Genomic DNA, 26,343 nt, shown 5'->3' with positions numbered 1-26,343 from the left:
AGAGAAATGGAGAGAGGAGGGGAAGACAGAGAGGGGGAGAGAAAGAGAGACCTGCAGACCTGTTTCACCGCCTGTGAAGCGACTCCCCTGCAGGTGGGGAGCCGGAGGCTCGAACCGGGATCCTTCCGCTGGTCCTTGTACTTTGTGCCACTTGAGCTTAACCCACTGCGCTACCTCTGGACTCCTGAGAGAAAGCATTTTCTAATTCAGTTGGGGCCACTTTGGGAGCCGGGCAGAGGCATACGTTACGGGTGTGCCCTGCAGGTCATGAACTCACCAGTCAGGCGGGTGTGGGGCAGAGCAAAGCTGCTGCTGTGAGGACGGGGGAGTGGAGGGGCCTGGGGTGGACTTAGGAGACCTGTGAAGTGACTCCCCTGCAGGTGGGGAGCTGGGGGCTCGAACCGGGATCCTTGCACTGGTCCTTGCGCTTCATACTATGTGCGCTGAATCCAGTGTGCTACTGCCTAATCCCCAACAAGGCAAATGTTCAACCGCTGATGCACGTCTCCCCCAACCTGGCTGCCATCTGAACTATTGCAAATTAGTTATTGGTGGCCAAGGCTCACTGGGTTAAGTGCAAATTTTGCCAAACGATGGGACCCAGGTTTGAGCCCCTGGCCACCACATGGAGCGTGGCACAAGGCAATGCTGGAGCTTCTCTCTCTCTGTCTCTCTCTCCCTGTCTCTCATCCTTTATGTGGAAAAAAAAAATAGTCCACCAGGATTGGTGAAATTGACAGGCTCAAAGTCACCAATCTATCTGTCTATATGGAAAAAGAGATCAGAGACCTGCTCAGTTCTTGAATACGCGGCCCCAGGGATTGAACCTGGAGTTCCATGGACACAGTGAGATGAGGTCCTGAGCTCAACCCCAGGGCCACAGCCCCAGCCTTATCTTGGCCATTTTTATTGCACAGTTCAAGGGCATGAAGTGCCACAAACATCCAGACTTGCCATCTAGCACAACTGCAGTGTCCCCTATGAAACAGTGACCCCAGTCCCCCTCGCACACCCTGTCTCTGTTGCCTCTGTAACAGCTCAAGGAGCCTGGGAGGAATGGGCAGCACGCAGCATCTGTTTGGGGCCTGGCTCGTTGTCTGAGTCTCCTTTTTCTTTTTTAAATGTAGATTTGCAAAGTGTAACTTTATTTTTATTTATTTATTTTTTTAACCAAAGCACTGTTCAGCTCTGGCTTATGGTGGTGCAGGGGATTGAACCTGGGACTTAGGAGTCTCAGGCATGAGAGTCTGTTTGCATAACCATTATGCTATCTACCCTCCGCCCCTGAGTCTCCTTTTTCTTCTCATGCTTGTTGCTGCTGTTATTATGTGCTATTGAGTTTTGAAAGCATACTGGCTTGGAAGTGACACCCTTGAAAAAGGCCTGCTTTGAAGGCTGGTGAACTAGCTCACTGGGGCAGTGCATTGCTTGACCAAGAGCATGGGCCAGGTTGGAGCCCAGCACTCATGGCATTGAAAGCGTCAGTGCTGTGTTCTTTCTCTCTCTCTGTCCTTCTCTCTCTCTCTTTGCCTCTAACTTAAAAAATGTCTATTACAGGGAGTCGGGCGGTAGCACAGGGGGTTAAGCGCACATGGCACAAAGCGCAAGGACCGGCGTGAGGATCCGGTTCGAGCCCCTGGCTCCCCACCTGCAGGGGAGTCGCTTCACAGGCGGTGAAGCAGGTCTGCAGGTGTCTATCTTTCTCTCCCCCTCTGTCTTCCCCTCCTCTCTCGATTTCTCTCAATAACAACAATAATAATAACTACAACAATAAAAAACAAGGGCAACAAAAGGGAATAAATAAATATTAAAAATAAATAAATATTTAAAAAGAAAGAAAGAAAGAGAGAGAGAGAGAGAAAGAAAGAAAGAAAGAAAGAAAGAAAGAAAGAAAGAAAGAAAGGAGCTATGGAACACGCATTTTAACCCAAGATGCATATTTCCTTTTCAAGTGTTACCTTTCTTATTGGCCATTTAATGGCATGTAGATTCCAATGGTTCTCATTGCAGCTGGTCAACTTTACGTGTGAGTCTCTCTCTCTCTCTCTCTCTCTCTCTCTCTCTCTCTCTCTCCATGTGTTATTTTTTCCTTGCCACCAGTGTTACTGCTGGGGCTCGCCACCTGCACAGTGACCTCACCACTCCTGGCTGTCATCCCCTCCTTTCTTTTTCCAATGATACAAAGAGAGATAGAGAAGGAAACGGAGAGAGACCTGCGGCTTTGCACTGCTCCTCTACTCAGGAAGCTTCCATCCCTGCAGGTGGGTACTGGGGACTCGAACCCAGGTCTTCACGCACAGTAATGCATATGCTTTACCGGGTGCGTCACTGCACAGCCCCTCGAGTAAATTTAAAAGAATCTATCAATGTAGGGGCTGGGTGGTGGTACTCCCAGTAGAGTGTGTGTTTGCATGTACAAGGACCCTGGTTCGAGCTCCTGGTCTCTGCCTGCAGTGGAGCAGTGCTGTAGGCCTCTCTCCTTCTTTCTGCCTCCTCCCCCCTTCACCTTCTAAGCAAAAGGAAAAAGGAAAAAATGGCCACCAAGGATGGCAGGTCCCCAGTTCCAGTGGAACCCTGGTGACAAATGAAAAGGGAATATCAATGCAAACACATTACTAGTCCACATTTTCTTTTTTGTTTTTTTAAAATAAATAAATAGATATTTATTTATTTCCTTTTTGTTGCCTTTGTTGTTTTTATTGTTGTTGTAGTTATTGTTGTAGTTATTGGTGTCGTCGTTGTTGGATAGGACAGAGAGAAATGGAGAGAGGAGGGGAAGACAGAGAGGGGGAGAGAAAGACAGACACCTGCAGACCTGCTTCACCACCTGTGAAGCGACTCCCCTGCGGGTGGGGAGCCAGGGGCTCCAACCAGGATGTTCAGGCCCCTGCGCTTTGCGCCGCGTGCTCTTAACCCGCTGTGCTACTGTTCCACTCCAAGTTTGTTTGTTTGTTTTTTTAAAAAACTGGCTTTGTTGGCTTGCTTATATACACACCAAAATCAATTAAACGGTTTTAGAAGTTGTTTTCCTCAGCCACCACTCACCATGTTGTATTTAACGTATACTGTTACTATTAATTTGTTGTTGTTGTTGCCTCCAGGATTATCGCTGGGGCTCAGAGCCTGCACTGTGAATCCATTGCTCCTGGTAGCCATCTTTTTTCCAGTGTTGTTGGTATTGTTGCTGTTATTGTTGTCATTGTTGGATAGGACAGAGAGAAATTGAGAGAGGAGGAGAAGACAGAGAGGAAGAGAGAAAGACAGACACCTGCAGACCAGCCTCACCGCCTGTGAAGTGACCTCAGGTGGGGAGTCAGGGGCTTGAACCGGGATCCTTGCACTTCACACTATGTGCACTTAAGCTGGTGCACTACTGCCTGGCTCACATTACTATTAATTTTTAATGTCATTTCTACAAATGCATGTGGGGTCTGGCACATCCGCTATACCATGGAGTAGCCTCCTGGAACCAAGATTTTTCATATTTTCTTTATAGAGAAGGGGAGGGAGGTAGAAGGGGAAGGAGAAGCAGAGAAAAGAGAAACAGCACAGCTCTACTCCACCATCCATGGAGCTTCCCCTAGTGCTGGTGTTCCCAAGTGGTGCCAGGGCTCAAAACTAGGGCCTCGTGCGTAGAAAGGTGCACTCTTCTTGCTGAGCTCTCTCTTCTGACCCACTGATGTTTACAAGTGAGAATGATCTTGTCCTACAGAGGCGCGTGGAGCAATGATCACTTCAGTGCGTCAGGTGCTCTGGGTGCATGAGTGGGGTTGTGGGGTATCAAGGTATGTCAGCAACAGTAGGCGATGCTGTGTGTTAAACCAGGACACTTGGGAGAGTGTGAGGACATGAGGAGTCTGGACTGGGAGGTTCTGCAGGCCTGGCCAGCTGAGGGCCACCTGAGCTAAGCACCCAGCATAGCAGGCAAATCCTGGGAGGCCGGGGGTTAGCCCGACATCCTCCGGAGAGGTGGCTCGGAGGCACCCATGGAGGCCACGGTGTGATGCTGTGCTCCCTTATCCTACCACCAGTGATAGCAGGGAGGAAGGGAGAGAGGAGGCTGCCGGGGAGACTGCAGGGGTGGCTGAGCACCCCACTAAGTGCCAGTTGGCGAGGTACATGCCCTCGATCCTGAGGGCACAGGGAGAAGGGGGCAGGTGTGAGCAAGTCAGGTCAAGAGTCAAAACACAAACAGAGCTGGAGGCCCTGGCGCCGGCAGCGAGTCTGAGCTTTCATCAAGAGCAGCCGTTTCTGTAATTAGACAGCTACACCGTCTCATGCATGCCGGGGCTTGGGGATGCATTCTACAAACGCGGAAGCCATAGGGGCCAGGAGGTGACGCCTGGTTAAGCGTACAGATTATTGTGTGCAAAGATCCACGCTCAAGCCCCGCTCCACACCTGCAGGAGGTAGGCTTCATTAGTGGTGAAGCAGGTCTGCAGGTGTCTGTCTTTCTCTCTTCCCCTCTGTATCTGCTCTGCTCTCAATTTCTCTCTATCCTATCAAGACCAATAAAAAGGAGGAGAGGGAAAAGAAAAAAAGAAAAGGGATAAATGGCCACTGGAAGCAGTGGGTTAATAGCACTGGCACCAATTCCTAATAATAACCCTGGTGGCAATAAAAATAATAAAGTAAACAAAGGGTGAAGCCATCCAATGCCCCCATCATTGTTTATTTATTCATTTATGTATGGCTTCATGAGAGAGACCAGAGCTCTACTCAACTCTGACGCATCCAGCTCTGGGAATTGAACCCAGGACCTTAGGCGCATGAGTCCTGAGCTTAGATGCTGAGCTGTCTCCCCAGCATGCTTCCAGCCTTTTGTCTTGTCTTTTATTGTCCCCAGCTCACAGATGGTGCTGCAGCTTAAGAGAGACAACGACATCAACAACAACAATAATAACCACAACAAGGCTACAACAACAAGGGCAACAAAAGGGGGGAAAAATGGCCTCCAGGAGCAGTGGATTCATGGTGCAGGCACTGAGCCCCAGCAATAACCCTGGAGGCAAAAAAAAAAAAAAGAAAGAGACTTATTCACATCAACCAGCAAAGGCCTGTGACCCTTCCCACAACCTGGAGGAAGTCACAGGATTCACGAGACAGCTGGCAATGTGAACTCCAGTTGCCTACGTACAAACTTTGCTTATTGGATAGGGACAGAGAAAAATCAAGAGAGAAGCGGAGATAGATATGGAAAGAGAAAGACACACCTGCAGACCTACTTCACCATTTGTGAAGCTTCCCCGCGGCAGGTAGGAACGGGGGTGGGATGGGGCTAGAACCTGGGTCCTTGCATATAGTAACATGTGCTCTCTACCGGATGCACCACCACTCAGTGTGACAATAACATTATAGACTATGTATGAAAGGGTCTTCTATTCTAGAGATGCATGGTGTGTGTGTGTGTGTGTGTGTGTGTGTGTGTGTGTGTGTGTGTGTGTCAGGGGGAAGGATTTTCAGAACAAACATAGCCAGCTGTGGACTGTGGTCACAAGGTTAAACAGTCACTCAGTTTCTCTGTACTACTCTGCCCCGGCCTGCGGGGTCTATCAACGGAGACCTAGGGTAGGGGGCGAGAGAATGGAGGGGACAAGAGACACGAAGAACGAGAGCAAGACAGGAGGTCTGATCAAGCTCTAAAAATTTTATTCTGCAGCCGCAATATAAGCACAAACAAGGAGGAAGTTCTGCTAAGGCAGTGGGGGAGGGAGGTGGGTGAGCGACTTTCCAAACAGCTAGATGGTCATCGCAGTTCCAGTGGTCGGAATGTCCGCTCTACCTGTAAATGTTTTTACCGGCTGCTTTCAGGATGTTCTGTAACTTTCTATATGAGAGACTTAGCTAAGGCCGTGGCCCCCGGCACTAGTCCATCTACCATTGGGAGTGAGAGTCTGTTCAACGCTGGAAAAGGAGCCCCGTTCCTTGGACACATCTGATTCTGCTGAGTGGCCTCCCAGGCCCAACTGTGATTTCTTCACTCAGAGAAAGAGAAGGAGAGGGAAGAAGAGAAAGGAGAAACACAGAGAGATGAGGGTAGAGACATCACAGCACTGCTGTTCCATCATGGAGCTTCCTCAGGGCTACTCATAGTGCTCCTACGCAATGCCAGGGCTTGAACTTAGCACCTCATGCAAGGCCTGTGCCTTTCTGGATGAGAAATCTCCCAGCCCTCCGAAGGGGGAGGGCAGGTTTAGGATATTTTATTACAAAAAGATGGTAGCCAGGCACTAGTGTGGTAGCCTCCTATTTGGGAAAAAAGCTCAATGTCTTTGCCTTTGATTTGCCTGTGAATATATATAGATATTCTCCAGGGTTATCGCTGGGACTCGGTGCCTGCACTATGAATCCACTGCTCTCAGAGGCCATTTTCCCCATTTTTGTTGCCCTTGTTGTTATTATTGCTATTGTTGGATAGGACAGAGAGAAATAGAGAGGAGAAGACAGAGAGGGGGAGAGAAAGATAGACACCTGCAGACCTGCCTCACCACTTGTGAAGCAACCCCACCCCCTGCAGCAGGTGTGGAGCCAGGGACTCGAACCCGCATCCCTGAGTGGATCCTTGCGCTTTGCTTTATATTATGTGTGCTTAACCTGGTGCACTGCCACCTGAGCCTCCCTGCCTTTATTTATTTATGTATTATTGGCTAGAGACGGGGAGAAATTGATAGTGGAAGGAGAGATAGAGAGGGAGAGAGATACAGACAGACACCTGAGGCCTGCTTCACCACTCATGAATCTTTCCTTCCCCCTGTGGGTGGGGATCGGGGGACTGAACCTGGGTCCTTGTGCACTTAATATGAACACTTAACCAGGTGCACCAGTTCCTGCCCCCCAACTGCCTTTTGAAGTCTTTCTTGGTCCCCAGCACTCATGGAGGAAGGGCCAGAGGGGGTGGCCGGAGTCCTGTCCAGTGTGTGGTGCCCTGCGGGCATTAGGGTCCGCCCCAAGGCCTTGGCCTCTGCCAGGAAGCAGATCTACATATAGCTGGTCTCCTCTTTGTTCCCTTGTATTTGTTTTACGGCTACTTCTGGTCTGGCAAGAGAGGCTCATTTTTCCTTTACAGAATCAACAAGCATATTTTCTTGAATGCACGTATGTCAGCACTTGAATGAGGAGACAAAGGGAGTTTATAGAAGGTGCGTCTGGTGCTGAGATAGTAGAAGACATTCTTCGGGTGGCAGGAAATGACTGGCGTTTGACAGGCAGGGATGGAAGCCACAGGAAAACGGGTTCCTGTTTCATTTCACTGATCAAGTAGACAAGCAGCTCTCGACTACCTGGGGTCTGTCCTTGATAGTCTCTGTGCTCAGGATTGGCTGCTCTGCCCAGGCTACTACCACTGTCTCCCTGAGCTTCACACTAAGCTCTAGGCACCCAGAGAGAGGGCCCATTGGTGGAGAATGGGGACAGACCACGTGGATAAAGCGAGGGGACCCCCACGTGCTCACCTACAAGGCTCATAGGTAACTGAAAGGGGGTTCAGGAGAAGATCTCATATGGGGAACGATTTTACTTTTTTAGGTTTCCATTGGAAGTTTTCTTTTTGAAAATAAAATTATTTACTTATTATTGGATAGAGACAGAGAGAAATTGAGGGGGATGGAGGAGAGAGAGAGAGAGAGAGAGAGAGAGAGAGATGCAGAGAGACACCTGCAGCCCTGCTTCACCACTCGTGAAGCTTTCCCACTACAGGTGGGGACCAGGGGCTTGAACCCGGGTCCTTGCACGCTGTAGTGTGTGCATTCAACCAGGTGCGCCACCGCCTGACCGCTGGTGGTTTTCTTTTAAAAGATGTTTATCATGAGGGAGAGTCTAGAGTCCAGCCTCTCCACCATTTATGGTGTTGTGGATTTATTTATTTACTTATTTTACTTACCTTTGCACACATGCAGGGAACCCAGAGCTCCACCATCGAGCCAGATACCCGGGTCCACCTGCTGGTCGTCTTCTGCTGCGAAAGTTCCAAAGCATCTGAAGTAAGCGCAGGCGGTCTGGAAGTAGTGTCCACACAGGGGTGTGGTCAGGCCTGTCTGTGAACTGGCCTTCCTGTGGGCCCCACATGCCCTTCTCCCAACCGCCACCAGCAACACCTGGCAAAACTACAGGACACCGTCACAGCCTGGACACTGATGTTGACGTGTGCAAAGAGGGAAAGTGATCTCACGAGGAAGCCTGATGTTGTCCCTCTCTGCCCCAGCACCCCCTACCCCCAACACTACTCTCCATTTCCACCATTTTGCCTTTTCAAGAATGGAAGCTGGGGCGGTGGGGGGGGTGGATAGCATAATGGTTATGCAAAGAGACTCTCATGCCTGAGGCTCCAAAGTCCCAAGTTCAATCCCCTGCAGCCAGAGCTGAGCAGTGCTCCATTTTTTTTTTTTAAAGAATGGACAGTGGGTGGAAGTATACAGTATGCTTTTAATAAATTTACTTCTATCCTTTGCAATGGCAACGTTCCATCTAAAAAATAAATCTGGTGGTCCAGGAAGTGGCAGAGTGAATACAGTGTTGGACTCTCAAGCATGAGGTCCAGAGTTCAATCCCTGGCAGCACATGTACCAGAGGGATGTCTGGCCCTCTCTCTCTCTCATCCCTCTCATTAGTAAATAGAATAAAATAACTTTTTTATGTTTATTTATTCCCTTTTGTTGCCCTTGTTGTTGTTTTATTGTTGTAGTTATTGTTGTTATTGACGTTATCGTTGTTGGTTAGGACAGAGAGAAATGGAGAGAGGAGGGCAAGACAGAGAGGGGGAGAGAAAGACAGACACCTGCAGACCTGCTTCACCGCCTGTGAAGGATCCTCCTGCAACTGGAGAGCTAGGGGCTCAAACCGCAACCCTTCCCCTGGTCCCTGCGCTTTATATTGTGTGTGCTTAACCTGGTGCCCTACCACCTGTCCCCCAGTAAATTTTTTTTGTTTTTAAATGTTACTGGGGCTCGGAAACAGCTCACTTGGCTGAGCATGAAGACTGAGGTTTGAACCCTGGCAGAACCCCGGCCTCACAAGCACCTGTGACTGAATAGGCTGGGGGTAGCTCATGGATGGAACAGGGCTGCTTTGGTGTACCTGCTTGCTCTTTCTCCTGACTCTCCTTCTCTCTTGATAAATATATTTCAATGATAAGATAAACCTTAAAGGAGATCTGGAAGCACTAGGGACTCAGGAACCTACTGCCAAGAGCACTCCAGTCCCCTGAGATCCTGGCCCTTTCTATTTATTTATTTATTTAGTCACCCACTTGGCAAGGCATCTTGACCGCAAATTTAAATAGACACAGTCAGAACCTTATGTACGGTATGGATTATATTTTGACTTTGAAATGCAGGTATGTCTCTGTGTGGCATCCCCGGACAAACAACATAGGGGTTCCTGGTGGGGGTGGGGGTGGGGCAGCAGACACATCACTGTCACCGTGTGAACTTCTGAGCTTTGTCAGCCATCTTATCTATCAGTCATTCCAAAGTGAATTAAAATAAAACAACAACAAAAAATGCAAACAAGGACACCCAGCTTTCCACAGATGCTCCTCTCAAGCTGCTTTTTCTTTTCTTTTTTAATAGACAACTTTTGTTTCTTCAGAGAAAGCCCTGCTCCCCCCCCCCACTGCAATTCATTTCCCAGAGCACCCAGGAAGTCCTGCCCCAGGGGGTGCTGTAGATGTGTCCCCTAATACTTCCCTCACTGGTCTTGGGGGGGGGGTTTCAGGCTTAGAGAGTGGCCTCCAGAGACCCTCCCATCCCAAAGCCCCATAACACCTACAAATGAGCTGTAGGTCAATCAAGCGTCTCTGTGTCTCTGTCCCCAGGTGTCTGTTACCACCCGCTCCAAGGGGCCTTCTTCCAAGGACTGCCATCTGCCTCCCTGGCGACCATGGCCCAGGTGGGACTGGGTGGGCTCTGAACCCACACAGAGCTACGGTTCAGAAGGACAGTCCGGTGCTGACCACTGAGCACATCGCCTGCGCTTTCCCTGGGAGCAGGGACCCAGCGGAGCTTAAGTTCTGTCTCTGGGGTGTGGATGTGCCCTTTGGGTCACCTCACTGTGGCTTCCGGGCAGGCAGTGGGTGCTGCCCGGGGAGCCAGGGCCCCGGGGTCAGGGCGCCCCACTGCCCGCTAACCCTGGCTTCCTCCCGGCGAGCAGAGGAGCGCAGAGCTCGGTGCTCCAGCACCGCGGGGCCCCTTTGTGGGTGCTGGGCGGGGACTAGGTGTGCTTCGGTTCTCTGCACTTGGTCTTTTCTCGTGTTGATTGTCTCCCAGACCAGAGTCGTGGTCACAGGGACCCGTAACCTCCCCAGGGTGGCGCCCAGACCCGAGTAATGGCAGCTGGGGTGTCGGGCAGCGAGGGGTCAGAACCGGGTGCCCGCCCGCGTGCTCCGGGTGCCGGCGGCGCGCGTCCCAGGCTCTCCCCTCCGGGCGCGCCCCCCACTTCCGCCCGCGCCGCCAGGGTGCGGGGTGGGGTCAGGGCGCCGCCGGTTCCCGCGCTCGCTTCCCGCCGGGGCCCAGGAAGTGGCCGCGGCCCCGCCCGCCCGCCCGCTGTCACCTGCGCGGGCCAGGCCGAGGATGGCGGCGCCCGGCCGCTGGCTGCTGCTGGCGATGGCGATGGCGCTGGCGCTGGCGCTGCGGGCGCCCGGTCCCCGCGCCGCGGCCGCCAAGCTCAACATCCCCAAGGTGCTGCTGCCCTTCACGCGGGCCACGCGCGTCAACTTCACCCTGGAGGCCTCGGAGGGCTGCTACGGCTGGTGAGCGGGCGGGGGAACCCGGGGACCCGGGGAGCGCAGGGGTGCGGGGCGGAGGCCTCGGAGGGCTGCTACGGCTGGTGAGCGGGCGGGGGAACCCGGGGACCCGGGGACCCGGGGAGCGCAGGGGTGCGGGGCGGAGGCCTCGGAGGGCTGCTACGGCTGGTGAGCGGGCGGGGGAACCCGGGGACCCGGGGACCCGGGGAGCGCAGGGGTGCGGGGCGGAGGCCTCGGAGGGCTGCTACGTCTGGTGAGCGGGCGGGGGAACCCAGGGACCCGGGGACCCGGGGAGCGCAGGGGTGCGGGGCGGAGGCCTGGAGGGCTGCTACGGCTGGTGAGCGGGCGGGGGAACCCGGGGACCTGGGGACCCGGGGAGCGCAGGGGTGCGGGGCGGAGGCCTCGGAGGGCTGCTACGGCTGGTGAGCGGGCGGGGGAACCCGGGGACCCGGGGAGCGCAGGGGTGCGGGGCGGAGGCCTGGAGGGCTGCTATGGCTGGTGAGCGGGCGGAGGAACCCGGGGACCCGGGGAGCGCAGGGGTGCGGGGCGGAGGCCTCGGAGGGCTGCTACGGCTGGGGAGCGGGCGGGGGAACCCGGGGACCCGGGGAGCGCAGGGGTGCGGGGCGGAGGCCTGGAGGGCTGCCACGGCTGGTGAGTTGAGCCGGGGGTGGGCACGCGCGGGCTGGAGGCCTGCTACCGCTGGTGAGCGGGGCCGGGCTGGGGTGCGCAGGACCCGGTGTCTCGGGGCAGCTCCAGGCCCGGGGTGGACCGGAGAGCGCGGCCTGCAGGCCCAGTAGCCGCCGGGCGGGGCAGGGGCGGGGCGCGCACACCCGCGACTGATGTCCCCGAGGCCTGGGGTCGCCGCTGCCCTCCGAGGCTCCAGGAGGGGGCCCGGGACACTGTTGAGGCCGGACCCCAGACAGGGGGTGCTTCAGACTGCCCCAGGCGAGGAAGGGCCAAAGAACTGGGGTTCACGAGGTCTCACTTCCCCCACTCTGGCCCTGGGCACAGGTGCAGGGTCAGGGGCCTGCAAAATCCGCCTCCGAGGACTCTCTTTTCTCCAGTTCTGGTGATGGGATGTGTCGCTGGTGCCATATGTGGGACTAGGCCGACAGGGCTGTTTGGGTCACTCCTTATCTTTGGTGGGGACACAAGCGCGTGGAAAGGTCTTCGGGGGGAATTCCAGGGAACCCGCTGTACTAGTGGGGTGGCTGCTGACACACCCAGGCCGCCCCAAAAGTGGGGCTGCCTTCCAAGCTCAAAACTCAATTTTTTTTTTTTTGCCTCCAGGGTTATCGCTGGGACTCCATGCCTGCACTATGTCCACTGCTCCTGGAGGCTATTTTTTCCATTTTGTTGGCTAGGACAAAGAAATATTGAGAGAGGAGGGGGAGTTAGAGAGGGAGAGAGACACCTGCAGCCCTGCTTGTGAAGTGCACCCCCCCCCCCCCCCCCGCAGGTGGGGAGCTGGGACTGGAACCTGGATGGTTGTGGGACCCCCTTGTACTATATGCACTTAACCAGGTACACCTCTGTCCAACCACCAAAACTCATGATTTTTTAAACCTCCTGGTTTCCTGGAGGAACTTGTGCATTTCACATTTACTTTGGGGGTGCCACGTGGGGGACCCCCAGATGTAATTAAACTGGAGACCTCTGCACAGAGCCCTTTCCTTGGTCCCCTGGCAGGCTGGTGACGGTCCTGGGTGTGGCACACCCCCTCCACCTGGCAGCACCAACCTTGCTAGAATGGGGAGCAGCAGGTAGCCCCAATCGACTGGTCCCCCTTCCCCCTTCAAAAGGACACACCTTTGTTCCACCCTTTCAAGTTTCAAGTACGCGTCATTTTGCAGGCTCAGCAAGGTGTGTGTGGTCTGTGTGAGTATCTGCACACCGGCTGGTATGGTGCCCAGCACTCACACCAGTGTTCTTGTGACTTTCAAGACTGGTCCTTCTTCACGAGGGCCGGCTGTGTGCTCTGTTCGTTGCATTCGGATCTTGGTGGTTTCGGTGCCTGCAGGGCCTTTCCTGCAGAGGCAGCCCTCCCTAAGCCTGAGTTTTCTGTTTTCTGCATCCTGATCTCTCTGTGGTCTTGTCCCCATCAGCTGTGAGTCTGCACTTTGCTCCGTGCTCCTGTTGGATGATGTCTGTTATATCCCCCCCTCCCGTGAGGAGGAGGAGGGGGAGGAAGCAGCTTGTTCAAGACAGCTGGCTCCAGACAATCCCTTTGGATGTCTATGTGCACAACTTCCTCTGAGATTCTACAACAGAACTTTGGTTTTTGTTTTTTTTTTTCACTCCTACAGTAACGACCTTTTTTTTTTTTTTTTTTTTTTTTTTTTTTTTTTTTTTTTTTTTTGGTCAGTTGTCCCCTAATTGCATTTTCTTTTCAGAGAGGAGCTTGTGGACTGTGGAGATTTTTAATTTACATGTAAGATTTAGGAGAACGGAAAGAAAAACAGCATTCCTAATCTCCCATTCATCAGGGAAGTGCTAAGTACCTTGTTTTGCATCTGATCCAGAGTTTTTATTGCTGAGGTGACAGCTTAGCTCCAGTGTCTCACAGAGGTGTTTGGTGGCTGTGATTCCCCCTAATTTCATGCCAATCAACAGCACAGTGTTTTGTGCTCACTCTTTCTTCTTTCTTCCCAGTAACTCGGTTGCTAGGATAGTTAGAAGGATCTGCCTTGCAGATTTTTGAAGAGTCACAAGCACACAGCTGTTGTCTGCACTCACCTGGCTCTGGGGGGAGCTGTCCCTGTCACCCCAGGAATCCCTTTGTGAGAAGGAAGAACAAGGACAATAACTTTGGGGAGCTTGTGTGCTATCTCTGAATCAGCAGGCTCCCAGCTTACTGGCCCACCTGCCACCAGAACCGGAGGCATTCAGTGCCTTCCTCCTGCTGCTTGATTCCAGCTTGATCAAGTCCCCAGGCAGCGTTAGGGCCTGAGGAGCCATTGTGCTCATGCCACGGCCCACGTGGCAGCCGAGACCAGGGAGACAGAAACACTTATGTGATGGGGGGCAGGTAGGGGATCTGAGCCGCCTGGGGACCGAGGGACCGGCCTGTGCCCCTGCCCATTTGAGGATTTCAGCCTCTGGCTAGTTTGCCAGGCACTGACTGACCCTCTGGCTATAGGCAGCGCCACTGGAGACTTAGGTTAAGGTGTCTGAGGCCGGCCATGGCTGTCGCAAGAGCACAGGTCCCCCAGCACAAGCCTCAGCACCACATGCTGTGGGCTGTACTGGGAGGGGCCTGGGATGGTGGAGGGGTGCACTGGTGTTCCGCCCCCCTCCTTCCTCCTCCCCATTTTCCTCCTCCTCCTCCGTTTCTGTCTATTGCCTTTCCCTCTCTCTCTCTCTTTCTTTCCTTCTTTCTGTTGCCTCCATGGTTATCGCTGGGGCACAATGAATCCACCACTCCTGGTGGCAATTTTATCCATTTGTTGTTGTTGTTGTTGTTTGTTTTTTGGTGGAACAAAGAGAAACTTAGAGGGGAGAGGGAAAGAGAAAGAGAGACACCTGCAGGGACCGGGTGGTGGCAAACCTAGTTGAGCACACATGTTACAGTGCACAAGGACCCAGGTTCAAACCCCCAGATCCCACCTGCAGGGGCGAAAGCTTTGCGAGTGATGAAGCAGTGCTGGAGGTGCATCTCTCTCTCTCTCTTTCTCTCTTTGTCTCTCTGTCTCTCCCTCCCCTCTCGATTTCTGGCTATCTCTATCTAATAAATAAAGATAATTTAAAAAATAAATCTCATTAAGGGAGAGAGTGAGTGAGAGAGAGAGAGAGACACCTGCAGCACTGCTTTACCACTTGTGAAGCTTCCCTCTTGTGGGTGGGGACTAGAGCCTTGAACCTGGGTCCTAGCACATGGAAATGCATGCACTCAACCGGGGATGCCACTGCCTGGCCTGTAATGTCCTAAGTCACAACTGATCACAGATTAAAACATGACTTGGAAAAAAAAGAAGAAATGAAACTTAATTATTAAACTCTTTTTTTTTCCATTTTATTAGATAGGACAGAGAGAAGTTGAGAGGGGAGAGGGAGACAGAGAGGGAGGGAGACAGAGACACCTGCAGCTCTGCTTTACTACTCGTGAAACTTCCTCCCTGCAGGTGAGGACCAAGGGCTTGAACCCAGGTCCCTGAGAATGGTGACGTGTGCTTTACCGGCTGTGCCACTCACTGCCCACCCACGGTCTCTTTTTAAACTGAAGAATGAAAAGATGGTCCCCTGAAGGTCTCTCAGTGGTGGCCCTGGGCTCAGTCCCTGGGCATGCATTTTCAAAAGGTGTTTGAGTGAGTGTATCCTGCTAGCTTCTTCCTCACGGGCCCTTTCTATGTGAGACAGAAACACACTGCAACCCCCCACTGTGCCGTCATGGTCGCCCTCTTGGTCTACTTTCAGTTGCTCCCTTGTGTCCTGGAAGCTCTCTTTCCCTCCCTGCCTAAAGCCTGAGGGGTGTGTGTGTGTGTGTGTGTGTGGGGTGCCAGCCACCTACCTTCATGCTGCCGTTTCTTGGTCACCTCTGCCCCCAGCTTCGAGCCCTGTTGGCTGGGGCGGTGTCACTGCCTCACTCTGTCCTTTGCCCTTGAAGGGGGAACATTTTGGGGGGTTGCTTCCCCAGAGGCTGAGGGAGTTTAGCTGGTGTTGTGGGGGAAGGGAGCCCGCGGGTGACCCCGGGGTTGAATTCCACCTCAGCTCTTCTCTGGACACTGCACTGTGCCCGTTGCCAGCTGGCCACTGGCCGCCCTTGTGCTGTACAGCCTCCCCAGGCTATGGCCTTTGCTGTGGGAGCCCTGAGCGGCTGCTGTGTGTCTGTCTGTCTGCCTGCCTGGTGGACTTTCCTCCCGCCCAAAAGCCGAGGGGACCCACCCCCGTTGAGGGCAGGTCAGGGCTAAGGGCCAAGATTCATCTTGCAGATGTCCGCTGTGCCCTGTCCCAGTCGAAAGGCAGGTGGCCACGGGCGGCCAGTGCCCCTGCATTTCTGGAGCTTATACTGGGTTGCAGAGTGCAGGTCTTAAGTGCATATGGCACTGTGTGTGCCTTCCCCATGGCCACGTGTCTGGGAAGGCCCTGGAAGGGCCTGGAGCGACAGCTGGACCTGCTGGGGTAAGAGTTGTGTTCAGGACGGGCCCCTGGGGTACCCAGCTGGGACCAACGCTGCACCAGCTGACCAGAGCAGCCAGTGCAACGGCCCTGGGGCAGCACAGAGCTGTGAGGAAGAGCCCCAAGCAGCCATCCTTGCTGGGGGCAGGGTGAGAGGCTGGCAGGGGTAGAGCCTGTGCTGCCTTGTGGCCTGTGGTTAGGACACAGGAAGGCTGGGTGGGGTGGGTGTGCCGGCCTTAGGTTCTTGGGGCCTTGCACTCCCTTGCACCCCTCCTCACAACCCTCCCCTCAGCTCTGCCTGCGGCTGAGGTCCACCCCATTCCCAGGCCCTGAGGGCGGGGGTACTGACTGGACCTACTTTCCTCTTGCTTCCTTTGTGGGATGCCCTCTCTGGAGGAGCCCAGCTGCCCCCCCAATACCTCTCTGGTCTGCAGCCCCTGGGGGGCTGGACCCTGTAGACGGGTGGGGGGGGCTGCTTGTCTGCACAGCTCTCACTTCTCCTTTCCTCTCTTCTCATGCCCCCCGCCCACACCTCCCCCACCCTTACCCTCCGAGGAAGTGCCCCGCTGCTCCAGACCCATGTGCCAGCCGCCTCCTGTGACACTGGGCACAGGGACAGCTGCCCCTTCCCCTGAGCTCACTGTGATTTGCAGATCCTCAAACAGCTACTGAGAGCTTTTTTTAAAAATTAATTATTGGATAGAGATAGAGAGAAATTGAGAGGGGAGATAGAGGGAAAGAGACAGAGAGACACCTGTAGCCCTCCTTCACTGTTCGTGAAGCTTTCCCCCTGCAGGTGGGGACCAGAGGCTTGAACCAGGGTCTCTGTGCACTGTATTTGAGCACTTAGCCAAGTGCACCACCGCCTGGCCCCCGGCAGCTTTTCTCTTTGAGGGATGGCCGAGTGCCCCCCGGCAGAGTGTCTGTCCACTGCAGGCCTCTGAGCGGCGTTCAGGCTGGCGTGCCTCTGCCACCACCAGCTCCAGGACTCCCCTCTTCCCCAGCTGCAGCCCTGTCCATCGCCCTGCTCTCCCAGCCTGAACCCTGCGAGGGGGAGGCCCTGGGGTTTGCTCCTGAAGGACTGCGCCTTCAGCTGCGGGAGAAGGGCGGGCAAAGTCAGGCTGGACGGAGGTGCCTTGTCTAGAAATGTGAGTGGGCGGGTGGCCAGCCGCTGGCAGTGACCTCTTCAGGTGCCGGTCTCAGTGGGCGTGCCCCAGAGGCCGGTGCGAGGGACAGAGAGAGAGAGAGCCCACATCCAAGGAGCTGCCTTGGGTGCCGTGTCCTGGGGCAGAGAGACAGGCCCAGGTCACACAGGGACAGGTGTGTGGGGGCCAGGAGTCCTGGGGCCTGTCTCCTCCTCCTGGGACCCTCGTGGAGACACACCTGTTGCGCTGGGCCCCACTGGGGAACGGGGTACAGAGCTGCCCCCACCCCCTGCCTGGGGGCTCAGACTGCTCTCCTCAGACTGGGGCCCGGGTGCGCTATGAGCTCTTAGGGTTACAGTGACAGGTCCCCATCAGTGCTCACAGATGCTCCATCGGCCACGTGAGGGTGTTGATAACGGGAAAGGCTGGCTTCCCACTAAGACCAAGATGTCCGCGCTGGGCGGGGGGGAGACAGCGTGGTGACTCTGCAAAAGACTTTCAGGCTCCAAGAACCCAGGTTCAATCCCCAGCATCTCCATAAACAAGAGCCAAGCTCTGGTAAGGGAAAAAAAGAAAGAAAAATTTAGTGATTTCGAGTGGTACTTTTTAAAAAAGGTACAAGGCACTTCAAATAGTTATTCATTTATTTAGTGGAACCAAGCATGATTTCACTGTTCCTAGGCTGCTTTTTCATTCAGATATAGAGAGACGTAGAGGGATGGGGGTTAGATGACAGTACTGGAGCTTCCCCCAGTGCTGCGGCTCTTCCCATGTGGTGTTGGGGTTCGGACCTGGCCCTACCCAGTGAGTCACCTGTGGCCCGGCAGTTTGAAAGCTTGAAGTGTGCTGTGTACCACAGTAGTGCTGGGCTGCCTTAGGGGCGCGTCCATACGTGGCAGATGCCAGGGCTGTAGGGTGTCCTGCTCTCATACCAGTGCTGCCGCCCACTGCTCCACCAACTACCCAAGGAGGGTGCGGAGGGGGTGGGGGTCAGGAGTCTCTAGTTTCCGTGAATTCCCCACTGTGCCGGCGGGGGTGAGGCCTGCAGACCAGGCTTGAAGCCCAGGTCTCCAGCTTCCGGGCCAGAGAGCTGGGGTCCTGCTGGCTCCTGAGAGAAGCCAGAAGTGACGGAGGAACTGCTTTAGTTCTTAGTGGATGTGTGTCTGTCTAGCTGCTGGGACTTCGTACTCTGACTCCATTGCTCCTGCAGAGTTTTTCTTTTCCTTTCAATTTCAGGTAGAAAAAAATAAAAACAAAAAACCCCAGAAACAGACAGAAAGAGAAATAAGAGGAGAGGGGGCCGGGCGGTGGTGCACCTGGTTAAGCACACATATTACCAAGCACAAGGACCAGGTTTGAGCCCTCACTCCCCACCTGCAGAGGGGAAGCTTGATGAGTGGTGAAGCAGGGCTGTAGGTGTCTGTCTTTCTCCCTCTCTATATCCCCTTCCCCTCTCAATTTCTCTCTGCCCTGCCCAATCAAAAATTAGAAGGGAAAAAAAAGGAGAAAGAAAAAATGGTCACCAGAAATAGTGGATTCATAATGCTGGCACTGGGCCCCAGAGATAACCCTGGAGAGAGGGTGGGAGAAAGAGGCGGAGAGGGAGAGAGAGAGAGAGAGAGATCCCAGGCGGTGGTAGCGCAGTGAGTTAAGTGCACTTGGTGCCAAGTGCAAAGACTGGCGTAAGGATCCTCCGGCTCCCCACCTGCAGGGGAGTCGCTTCACAGTGGCGAAGCAGGTCTGCAGGTGTCTGTCTTTCTCTCCCCCTCTCTGTCTCCCCCTCCTCTCTACATTTCTCTCTGTCCTATCCAACAACATGACATCAATACATCAATAACAACAACGATGATTAACAAGGCAACAAAAAAGGGGGGGAAATGGTCTCCAGGAACAGTGGATTTGTGGTGCAGGCACTGAGCCCCAGCAATAACCCTGGAGGCAAAAAAAAAAGAGAGAGAGAGAGACAGACTGTCAGCCTGTGGGGCTTGCTTTCCGGAGCTGGGGTCTGGCCCAGGAGCGAGTGTGTCTCTGCCAGTCAGGGGCCGTTCATCTTGGTGGGGGCAGGCGCACCGCCCTGGGTGCTCCTTCAGCTGGCCACATGTATGTTCCCGGCTTCACTCTCCCTCCCCCCTCCAAGATTCTTTAGAGGACTCTCCCGGGGTGGGGTCACTAACACAGTTTGTTAGGGCGCCGTCTCTTTCCTTTCCCTGAAATGCCAAGGTATTGACACCCAGAAGTAGCTCGCCAGGTCGGGCGCTCGTCTCCCCATGTGAGCTGCCCAGGTTAAAGCCCCAGCACCACATGGGAGGCGCTGCGGCACCAGAGAAAGCTCTGGGTTGTTTTCCGACTGTGCGTGTGTGGGATGTCTGTGCCACTGGAGCCTCCTTGGGTGTTTTCTGAGTTGCCTCTGTGCTCACCTGGCTGTGGCAGGGAATGTGGGCGCCCAGGCAGTCCCGGCCAGGTGTGCGTCAGTGTCTTCTTTTTTTTTTTTAAATTTTATTTTATTTATTTATTCCCTTTTGTTGCCCTTGTTGTTTTATTGTTGTAGTTATTATTGATGTCGTTGTTGTTGGATAGGACAGAGAGAAATGGAGAGAGGAGGGGAAGACAGAGAGGGGGAGAGAAAGACAGACACCTGCAGACCTGCTTCACCGCCTGTGAAGCGACTCCCCTGCAGGTGGGGAGCCGGGGGCTCGAACCGGGATCCTGATGCCGGTCCTTGAGCTTAGCGCCACCTGCGCTTAGCCCGCTGCGCTACAGCCCGACTCCCTCGTCGGTGTCTTCTTCTTGCTGTTCCTAGAACCTTGAAGATGAATGTTGGTGCTGCCCTGGTTCCTTTTTTCATGAATGTTTTGGCCAGAGAGCAGAGAGAAGAGACAGGTACATAGAGTGGACAGATCGCAGTGCTGCTCCACAGTCTCTGGAGCTCTCTCTGGTGCTGTCTGGCAGTCTGCTGTGGGGCCTGGCAGATGTGAGGCGTGTGCTCAGCCAGGTGAGCCCGACACCACCACCACCACTTCCCATTTAACGCCAGGCAGCTTGGACAAGTCCCCCCGTCTGAGTACCTGGAGCGCAAGTGAAGCCTGGCGCTGTGCTGGCTGCAGGTGGCTCCTCGAGTGTGAGGGGGTGTGGGTGTGGGGGTTCTCATATCTCCCAGCTGCTGTGCTCCAGGTAGGGGGTCCAGCCAGGCCCCTCCCCCAGGGCGGGGATGGGGTGCTGCTTGGGTTCAGGGCCCAGCAGCACCTGGGGGGCTGGGGGGACCACAGCCAGAGAGTAAATTATTATTGTCATAGATTCACCTGGGTAGTGTACCTGCATATCACGGACTTGACTGGTCCCAGTGCATGGAGGAAACTGGTGCTGTGAGAGCTAGCTCTTTCTCTCTCTCTCTCTCCATCCCCTTCCATCTGGAACATTTTTGTAGAGCAGTAAAGCACACATGACAACATAAAATACATCTATATTTTTTAAATTGTCCATTTAGCAGCCTGGGTGGTGGCTCAGTGGATAAAGCACTGGACCCTCAACCATGAGTACCCAAGTTCAATCCCTGGTACCAGCTGTGCTAGAGTGCTGCTCTGGTTCCTGTCTCCTCTCCTTTCATTAATAAATAATGTGAATTTTAAAAAAACCTATTTACACAGAAAGAAACAAAAAGGACAGAGAGAGACAGGTAGCAGACCTCACCCCATCATCTGGACCAGCTCCGATGCTGCTCCTGTCCCCGGCCTCAGGCAAGGTGTGCGCTCTACCAGGTGGGCTGTCTCCCAACCCCCTTTCAAATGTGATTATTTCTTTCAAAGACTGATTTCTCTTCTTGTTAAAAATACTTATAAAGAGTCAGGCGGTGGTGCACCGGGTTAAGTGCACATACTGTGAAGCACAAGGACCAGCATAAGGATCCCAGTTCGAGCCCCCGGTTCCCTACCAGCAGGGGAGTCGCTTCACAATTGGTGAAGCAGGTCTGCAGGTGTCCATCTTTCTCTCCCCCTCTCTGTCTTCCCCTCCTCTTTCAGTTTCTCTCTGTTCTTTCTGTTTCTATCCAACAACAACAATAACAGCAACAACAACAAAAGGGAAAAATGGCCTCCAGGAGCAATGGATTCATAGTGCAGGCACTGAGCACCAGCAATAACCCTGGATGCAAAAAATAAATACATAAATGAATAAATATAAAGTTATATAAAAAAGGAAAATATATATATTGGATAGAGACAGAAAATGGGGGGGAGAGAGATAGACACCTGCAGCCCTGCTTCACCCCTCAGGCAGCTTCCCCCTCCCTGCAGGTGGGGGCCAGGGGTTTGAACCTGGGTCCTTGCGCATGGTAACATGTGCACTCAGCCAGGTGCACCTCCATCCGTCCCCAGACACTGGTCTCCTTTCAGGACAGAGAGCCCCTCTGGCCCCCGCTCCTGGTGGTGCCAGAGTGGGAGCTGGGCCCTGGCGTGCATGTCCTGTGCTCTGCCCCTGAGCCGGCCCGTCCCCCATCTCCCCTCCACTCTGCAGGTCCTCCACGCGGCCGGAGGTGGCCAGCATCGAGCCACTGGGCTCGGGCGAGCAGCAGTGCTCCCGAAAGGCCGTGGTGCAGGCCCGCCTCTCGCAGCCGGCTCGCCTCACCAGCATCATCCTCGCCGAGGACGTCAGTAAGGACCCTGGCCCTGGGGCCCGCGGGGCATGCCAGGGGTGGGGTAGGGTGGTGTCTGCCAGCCTGTCATGGCTCTGAGCCATTCAGAAAACAGTCAGGATGATCTGTCTCTCATGCCCCCGCCCCAAATACACTCTACAGAGTTATCACCTTCTTTATAATCATTGTATTGAGTATGTTTTGAAAGCAGAGTTACTACCAGGGCTTCTAGGGAGAGGCTAGTGGGCAGAGAGGCACCACTCCGTGCCCCAGTGCTCGTGAGGCTTCCCCCCTGCAGGGGCCCCCATAGATAGGGTGGCTGGGGCCTTGAACCCAAGCCCTTGAGTGTGATGCAATGAAGGTGTGCTCTCCACTGCATGAGCTGCCCCCAGCTCCTATGGGATTTTTTTTTTTACTCTTTATTTATTTATTGGATAGAGACAGCCAGAAATGAACAGGAGAGAGGGAGAGAGACAGAGAGACACCTACAACTGTGCTCACCACTCACAAAGCTTTCCCTCTGCAGGTGAGGATCAGGGGTTTGAACCTGGGACCTATACACGGCAATATGTGCGCTCAACCATGTGCGCTACTGCCTGGCCCCATGCTGCTGCTGCTTCTTCATCTTTTTTTTTTTTTTTTTTTACCAGAGCACTTGTCAGCTCTAGTTTATGTTGCTGTCTCTGTGTCTCTCTCTGTGTGTGTGTGTGTGTGTGTGTGTGTGTGTGGTGGTAGTCGTGGTGGTGGGAGGGGTCTGAACCTAGGACTTTGGACTCTCAGGCATGAGAGTCTCTTTGCATAACCATTATGCTATCTACCCCTGCCCTGGGATTGTTTTTAATGACCAAAAGACAACTGTGGCAGGAGGCTTCCAGCATTCCGTGACGTTAAGCTTTTAGACCATTTACTAAGATGCTGGTGCCGGTACCAGTGCCAGTGCCAGGTAGAAAACCTGTAATTTGGAGAGGGAGAGATAGACAGACAGACAGACAGGAATTGGGGCATTTCTAGCCAAGAACAGATTCTCAGTTTTAATAGCTTGTTGCATCAGAATGTTTTTTCCAAGCTGGTTTTTTAAAAAATATTTTTGTTTCTTAATAAACAAATAGAGACAGAGATAGAGACAAATGGATAGAGAGAGAGGAATTATGGGGGGAGGAGAGACACCTACAGCCTTGCTCCACCGCTCGTGAAGCATTCCCCTTGCAGGTGGAGACTGGGGGCTTGAACCTGCAACCTTATGCACTGTAATGTGTGTGCTTAAGTGGGTGCGCCACCACCTGGCCCCCCAAGCTCTTAACGAAACGAATTCTGGCTTATGGTGGTGCCGGGGACTGAACCCGGGGCCTCAGAGTCCCATGCATCAGGGTCTGTCTGAGGAGCCCCTGTGTTCTCTCTCCCATGGCCCTTAGTGTGGGGCCTGGGAGCCCGTGCTGTCCGCCACTTCCTGCTAGCCTTTCCCCGCGAATTTCTGTGCCAGAGTTGACTCTGGGGCTCAGGGTCTGCACGGCCACTCCACTGCCTCTGCCAGACTTTTTTCCTTCCTTTTTTCTTTCTGATGGAGAGAAAGAAAATGGGTGAGAGAGAGTGAGAGAGAGAGAAGGAGAGAGAGAAGGAGAGGGAGAGAGAGAGACCTGCTGCACTGCCCCACTGCTTGTGAAGCTTTCCCCCCCAGAAGGGGGCAGGGGTGTAGGAGACTCAAACCCAGGTCCTTGTGCATGGTACTTTGTGCGTTTTACTAGTGAACCACTCACTGCCCAGCCCCTCTAGCCCGACTCATTCATTCATTCATTCATTCATTCATTTTTCTGAGAGAACAGAGATGGAGATAGAGAGGAGAGAGACAGAAGCACTGGCCACAGTGCTCCCTGGGTGCTGCCCTCGATGCTTCCAGGTAGAGCTGGGCTGCCCAGGGTCTCCCGCACAGGCATGAGCTCTGCTGGGCTCCCAGCCAGCCCCTTAATATTTTAGAGGCAGCAGCATGTTGAGTGCCAGGAGTGAACTGGCGCTCAGGATAGGGCCCAAGGTGACAGGGTGAGTGTCCCCACAGCTCTTCTCCCAGAAGCCTTGGCTTTCAGGGCCTGGCGGGCGGCCTTGTGGGGAGGGGGGACGCCTGGCTGCTCTCGGGCAGGGCCTGGGGAGGGCAACCTGCCTGCTGACCCTCAGCCTGTCCCCAGCCACGGGCCAGGTCCTGCGCTGCGACGCCATCGTGGACCTCATCCACGGCATCCAGATCGTGTCCACCACCCGCGAGCTCTACCTGGAGGACTCGCCCCTGGAGCTGAAGGTCCAGGCTCTCGACTCCGAGGGTGAGCACCTGCCTGCCCGCCAGGGTCTCTGCCCCCACCTGGCCTGTGGCTCCTTGCCATCCCCTGCTGACCCTGTGTCTCTCTGTCCCCTGCTGTCCCTGTGTCTCTTTGTTCCCTGCTATCCCTGTGTCTCTGTTCCCTGCTGTCCCTGTGTCTCTCTGTCCCCTGCTGTTCCTGTGTCTCTCTGTTCCCTGCTGTCCCTGTGTCTCTCTGTCCCTTGCTGTCCCTGTGTCTCTCTGTCCCCTCCTGTCCCGGTGTCTCTCTGTTCCCTGCTGTCCCTGTGTCTCTCTGTCCCAGGCTGTCCCTGTGTCTCTCTGTCTACTGCTGTTCCTGTGTCTCTCTGTCCCAGGCTGTACCTGTGTCTCTCTGTCTACTGCTGTCCCTGTGTCTCTCTGTCCCAGGCTGTACCTGTGTCTCTCTGTCTACTGCTGTCCCTGTGTCTCTCTGTTTCCTGCTGTTCCTGTGTTTCTCTGTTCCCTGCTGTCCCTGTGTCTCTCTGTCCCAGGCTGTCCCTGTGTCTCTCTGTCTACTGCTGTCCCTGTGTCTCTCTGTCTACTGCTGTCCCTGTGTCTCTCTGTCCCAGGCTGTCCCTGTGTCTCTCTGTCTACTGCTGTCCCTGTGTCTCTCTGTCCCCTGCTGTCCCTGTGTCTCTCTGTTCCCTGCTGTCCGTGTCTCTCTGTTCCCTGCAGACCCTGTGTCTCTGTCTACTGCTGTCCCTGTGTCTCTGTTCCCTACTGTCCCTATGTCTCCCTGTTTGCTGCTGTTCCTGTCCCCTGCTGTCCCTGTGTCTCTCTGTCCTAAGCTGTCCCTATATCTCTCTGTCCCCTGATGTCCCTGTGTCTCTCTGTCACTAGAGGAGAGTGACAGGTGCTTCTAAACCTCAGGGTGGTGTGAACCTTGGAGCAGCTGGGGAAGTGGCCCGGTGTCAGGCACTCTAGTGACATCTTGCCCCCCATGCTGCTGTGACCCCATCCCCTTTGCCTCAGTTTTCGTGTTCCTGTGGCAGCAGGCTCTCAGCTCGGCAGGGCAGTGCTAAGCTTGAGTCCCTGGGGGTCAGCCGGTCTTTCTGTCCCTGTTACGTCCACAGGGAACACGTTCAGCACCCTGGCTGGGCTGGCCTTTGACTGGACCATTGTGAAGGACACAGAGGTCAGCAGCTTCTCTGACTCCCACAATGCGTTGCGGTAAGCGGCCCCTCTCCTAGGGGGGCAGGGGAGAAGGGGTGCCCTTTGGCTCCAGGAGGAGGCTGGGGATGGGGGTGGTGGGGAGCCCAGGATGTCCCCTCCATTCCTGTGACCAGCTGGCATGGGGACTGCTGCCTTTGCACTCTGCACTCGTCCTGTCCTGTGCCCCCCACCCCACTCTGATGCTCCAGTGTAGACAGTCAGGCCGGTGGTCTCTCTGTGGTGGGCCTGGGCTTGGAGCTGTCTCCCTACCCCCAAGCTTCAACCTTCCAGCCAAGCCGTGGTTTAATCCTGGTCCCCCAGGCACGTAGACAGCACACAGATTCCCAGGCTCAGTTCAGGGGAGGCTGGGGCCCCGGAATGGGGAGGCTTCAGGGTCACCTGTCTGAGCACCCTGATGTGGGCAGCACCCCATTTCAGCGCTGAGGCCTGCAGGGGGCTCCAGGGGGGCGGCGGACATGCAAGGGGCCACCCTCATCAGTCCCTGCCCCCAACAGGATCCTTCCGTTCCTGGAGTCCACCTACAGCCCACCGGCCTACATCTCAGACATGGAGAAGGCGGCCAAGCAGGGCGACACCGTCCTCGTGTCCGGCACAAAGACTGGCAGCTCCAAGCTCAGGGCGCGCATCCAGGAGGCTGTGTACAAGGTGGGCCCCCAGCTGGTGGCTGGTGGTTCTGGGTACTCCTAGCAGCCCTGTCCCATGCCACCCTGACCTCACCTGCACCTGCTTCTCCCTCCATACCCTTTTTTGACACAGGTGAGACAGAGGAGAGGAGAATAAGCATCGGGTTTAGACAGATTATTCTTTCCTGTTTTGTTTTATTAGAATCTCTCTCTGATTCCACTGCTCTGGGCGGCTACTTTGTTTTTCCTGTTCAGACAGACACTGTAGTGGCAGAGCTTCCCCTGGTGTCCTAGTACCTCCCATGTGGTGTCCAGGCTCAAACCTGGGCCATGCAGATGGCAAGACATGCACCCTCCATGGTGAGCTGCTTTTCTAGCCCTTCCCGGTGCTTGTGGGTGAATGCTGGCCCTGACTAGGCCCCTTTTTGATTCCTTTTTTTTTTTTTAGCACTTTGAGGACTTAGGGTGGGGGTGCAGTTTACAGGTGTGTGAGTTCACCACCCCCAGGCCAAGATTTTCGTTCAGAGAGAGAGAAACAGACAGACAGACAGAACACAGAACTGGACCTTCCTCCCAGTGCAGTGCTGGGGCTGGAACCT

General features: G+C 54.5%; 1 protein-coding gene across 3 annotated transcripts in view; it reads left to right on the top strand.

Moving 5' to 3' along the window:
• The first annotated feature begins 10,527 nt into the window (after nucleotides 1–10,527).
• NUP210 (nucleoporin 210) overlaps nucleotides 10,528–26,343 on the top strand; it is a 54,968-nt gene continuing 39,152 nt past the window's right edge. The window contains exons 1-5 of one of the 3 annotated variants that reach the window (XM_060180312.1): nucleotides 10,528–10,744; nucleotides 21,508–21,644; nucleotides 23,803–23,934; nucleotides 25,022–25,118; nucleotides 25,616–25,766. In XM_060180312.1, the coding sequence (XP_060036295.1) occupies nucleotides 10,566–10,744; nucleotides 21,508–21,644; nucleotides 23,803–23,934; nucleotides 25,022–25,118; nucleotides 25,616–25,766 (696 nt within the window). In that variant the 5' untranslated portion in view covers nucleotides 10,528–10,565. Of the gene's footprint in view, nucleotides 10,745–11,140; nucleotides 11,161–20,729; nucleotides 20,754–21,507; nucleotides 21,645–23,802; nucleotides 23,935–25,021; nucleotides 25,119–25,615; nucleotides 25,767–26,343 lie in introns of those variants that run through there. The other 2 variants (XM_060180314.1, XM_060180313.1) reach the window with 2 other exon arrangements.

This window comes from Erinaceus europaeus, chromosome 21, assembly GCF_950295315.1.
Source record: "Erinaceus europaeus chromosome 21, mEriEur2.1, whole genome shotgun sequence".
NCBI lineage: Eukaryota > Metazoa > Chordata > Mammalia > Eulipotyphla > Erinaceidae > Erinaceus > Erinaceus europaeus.
The sequence above is the reverse complement of the archived record's forward strand: the minus strand, read 5'-3'. Positions and strand labels throughout refer to the sequence as shown.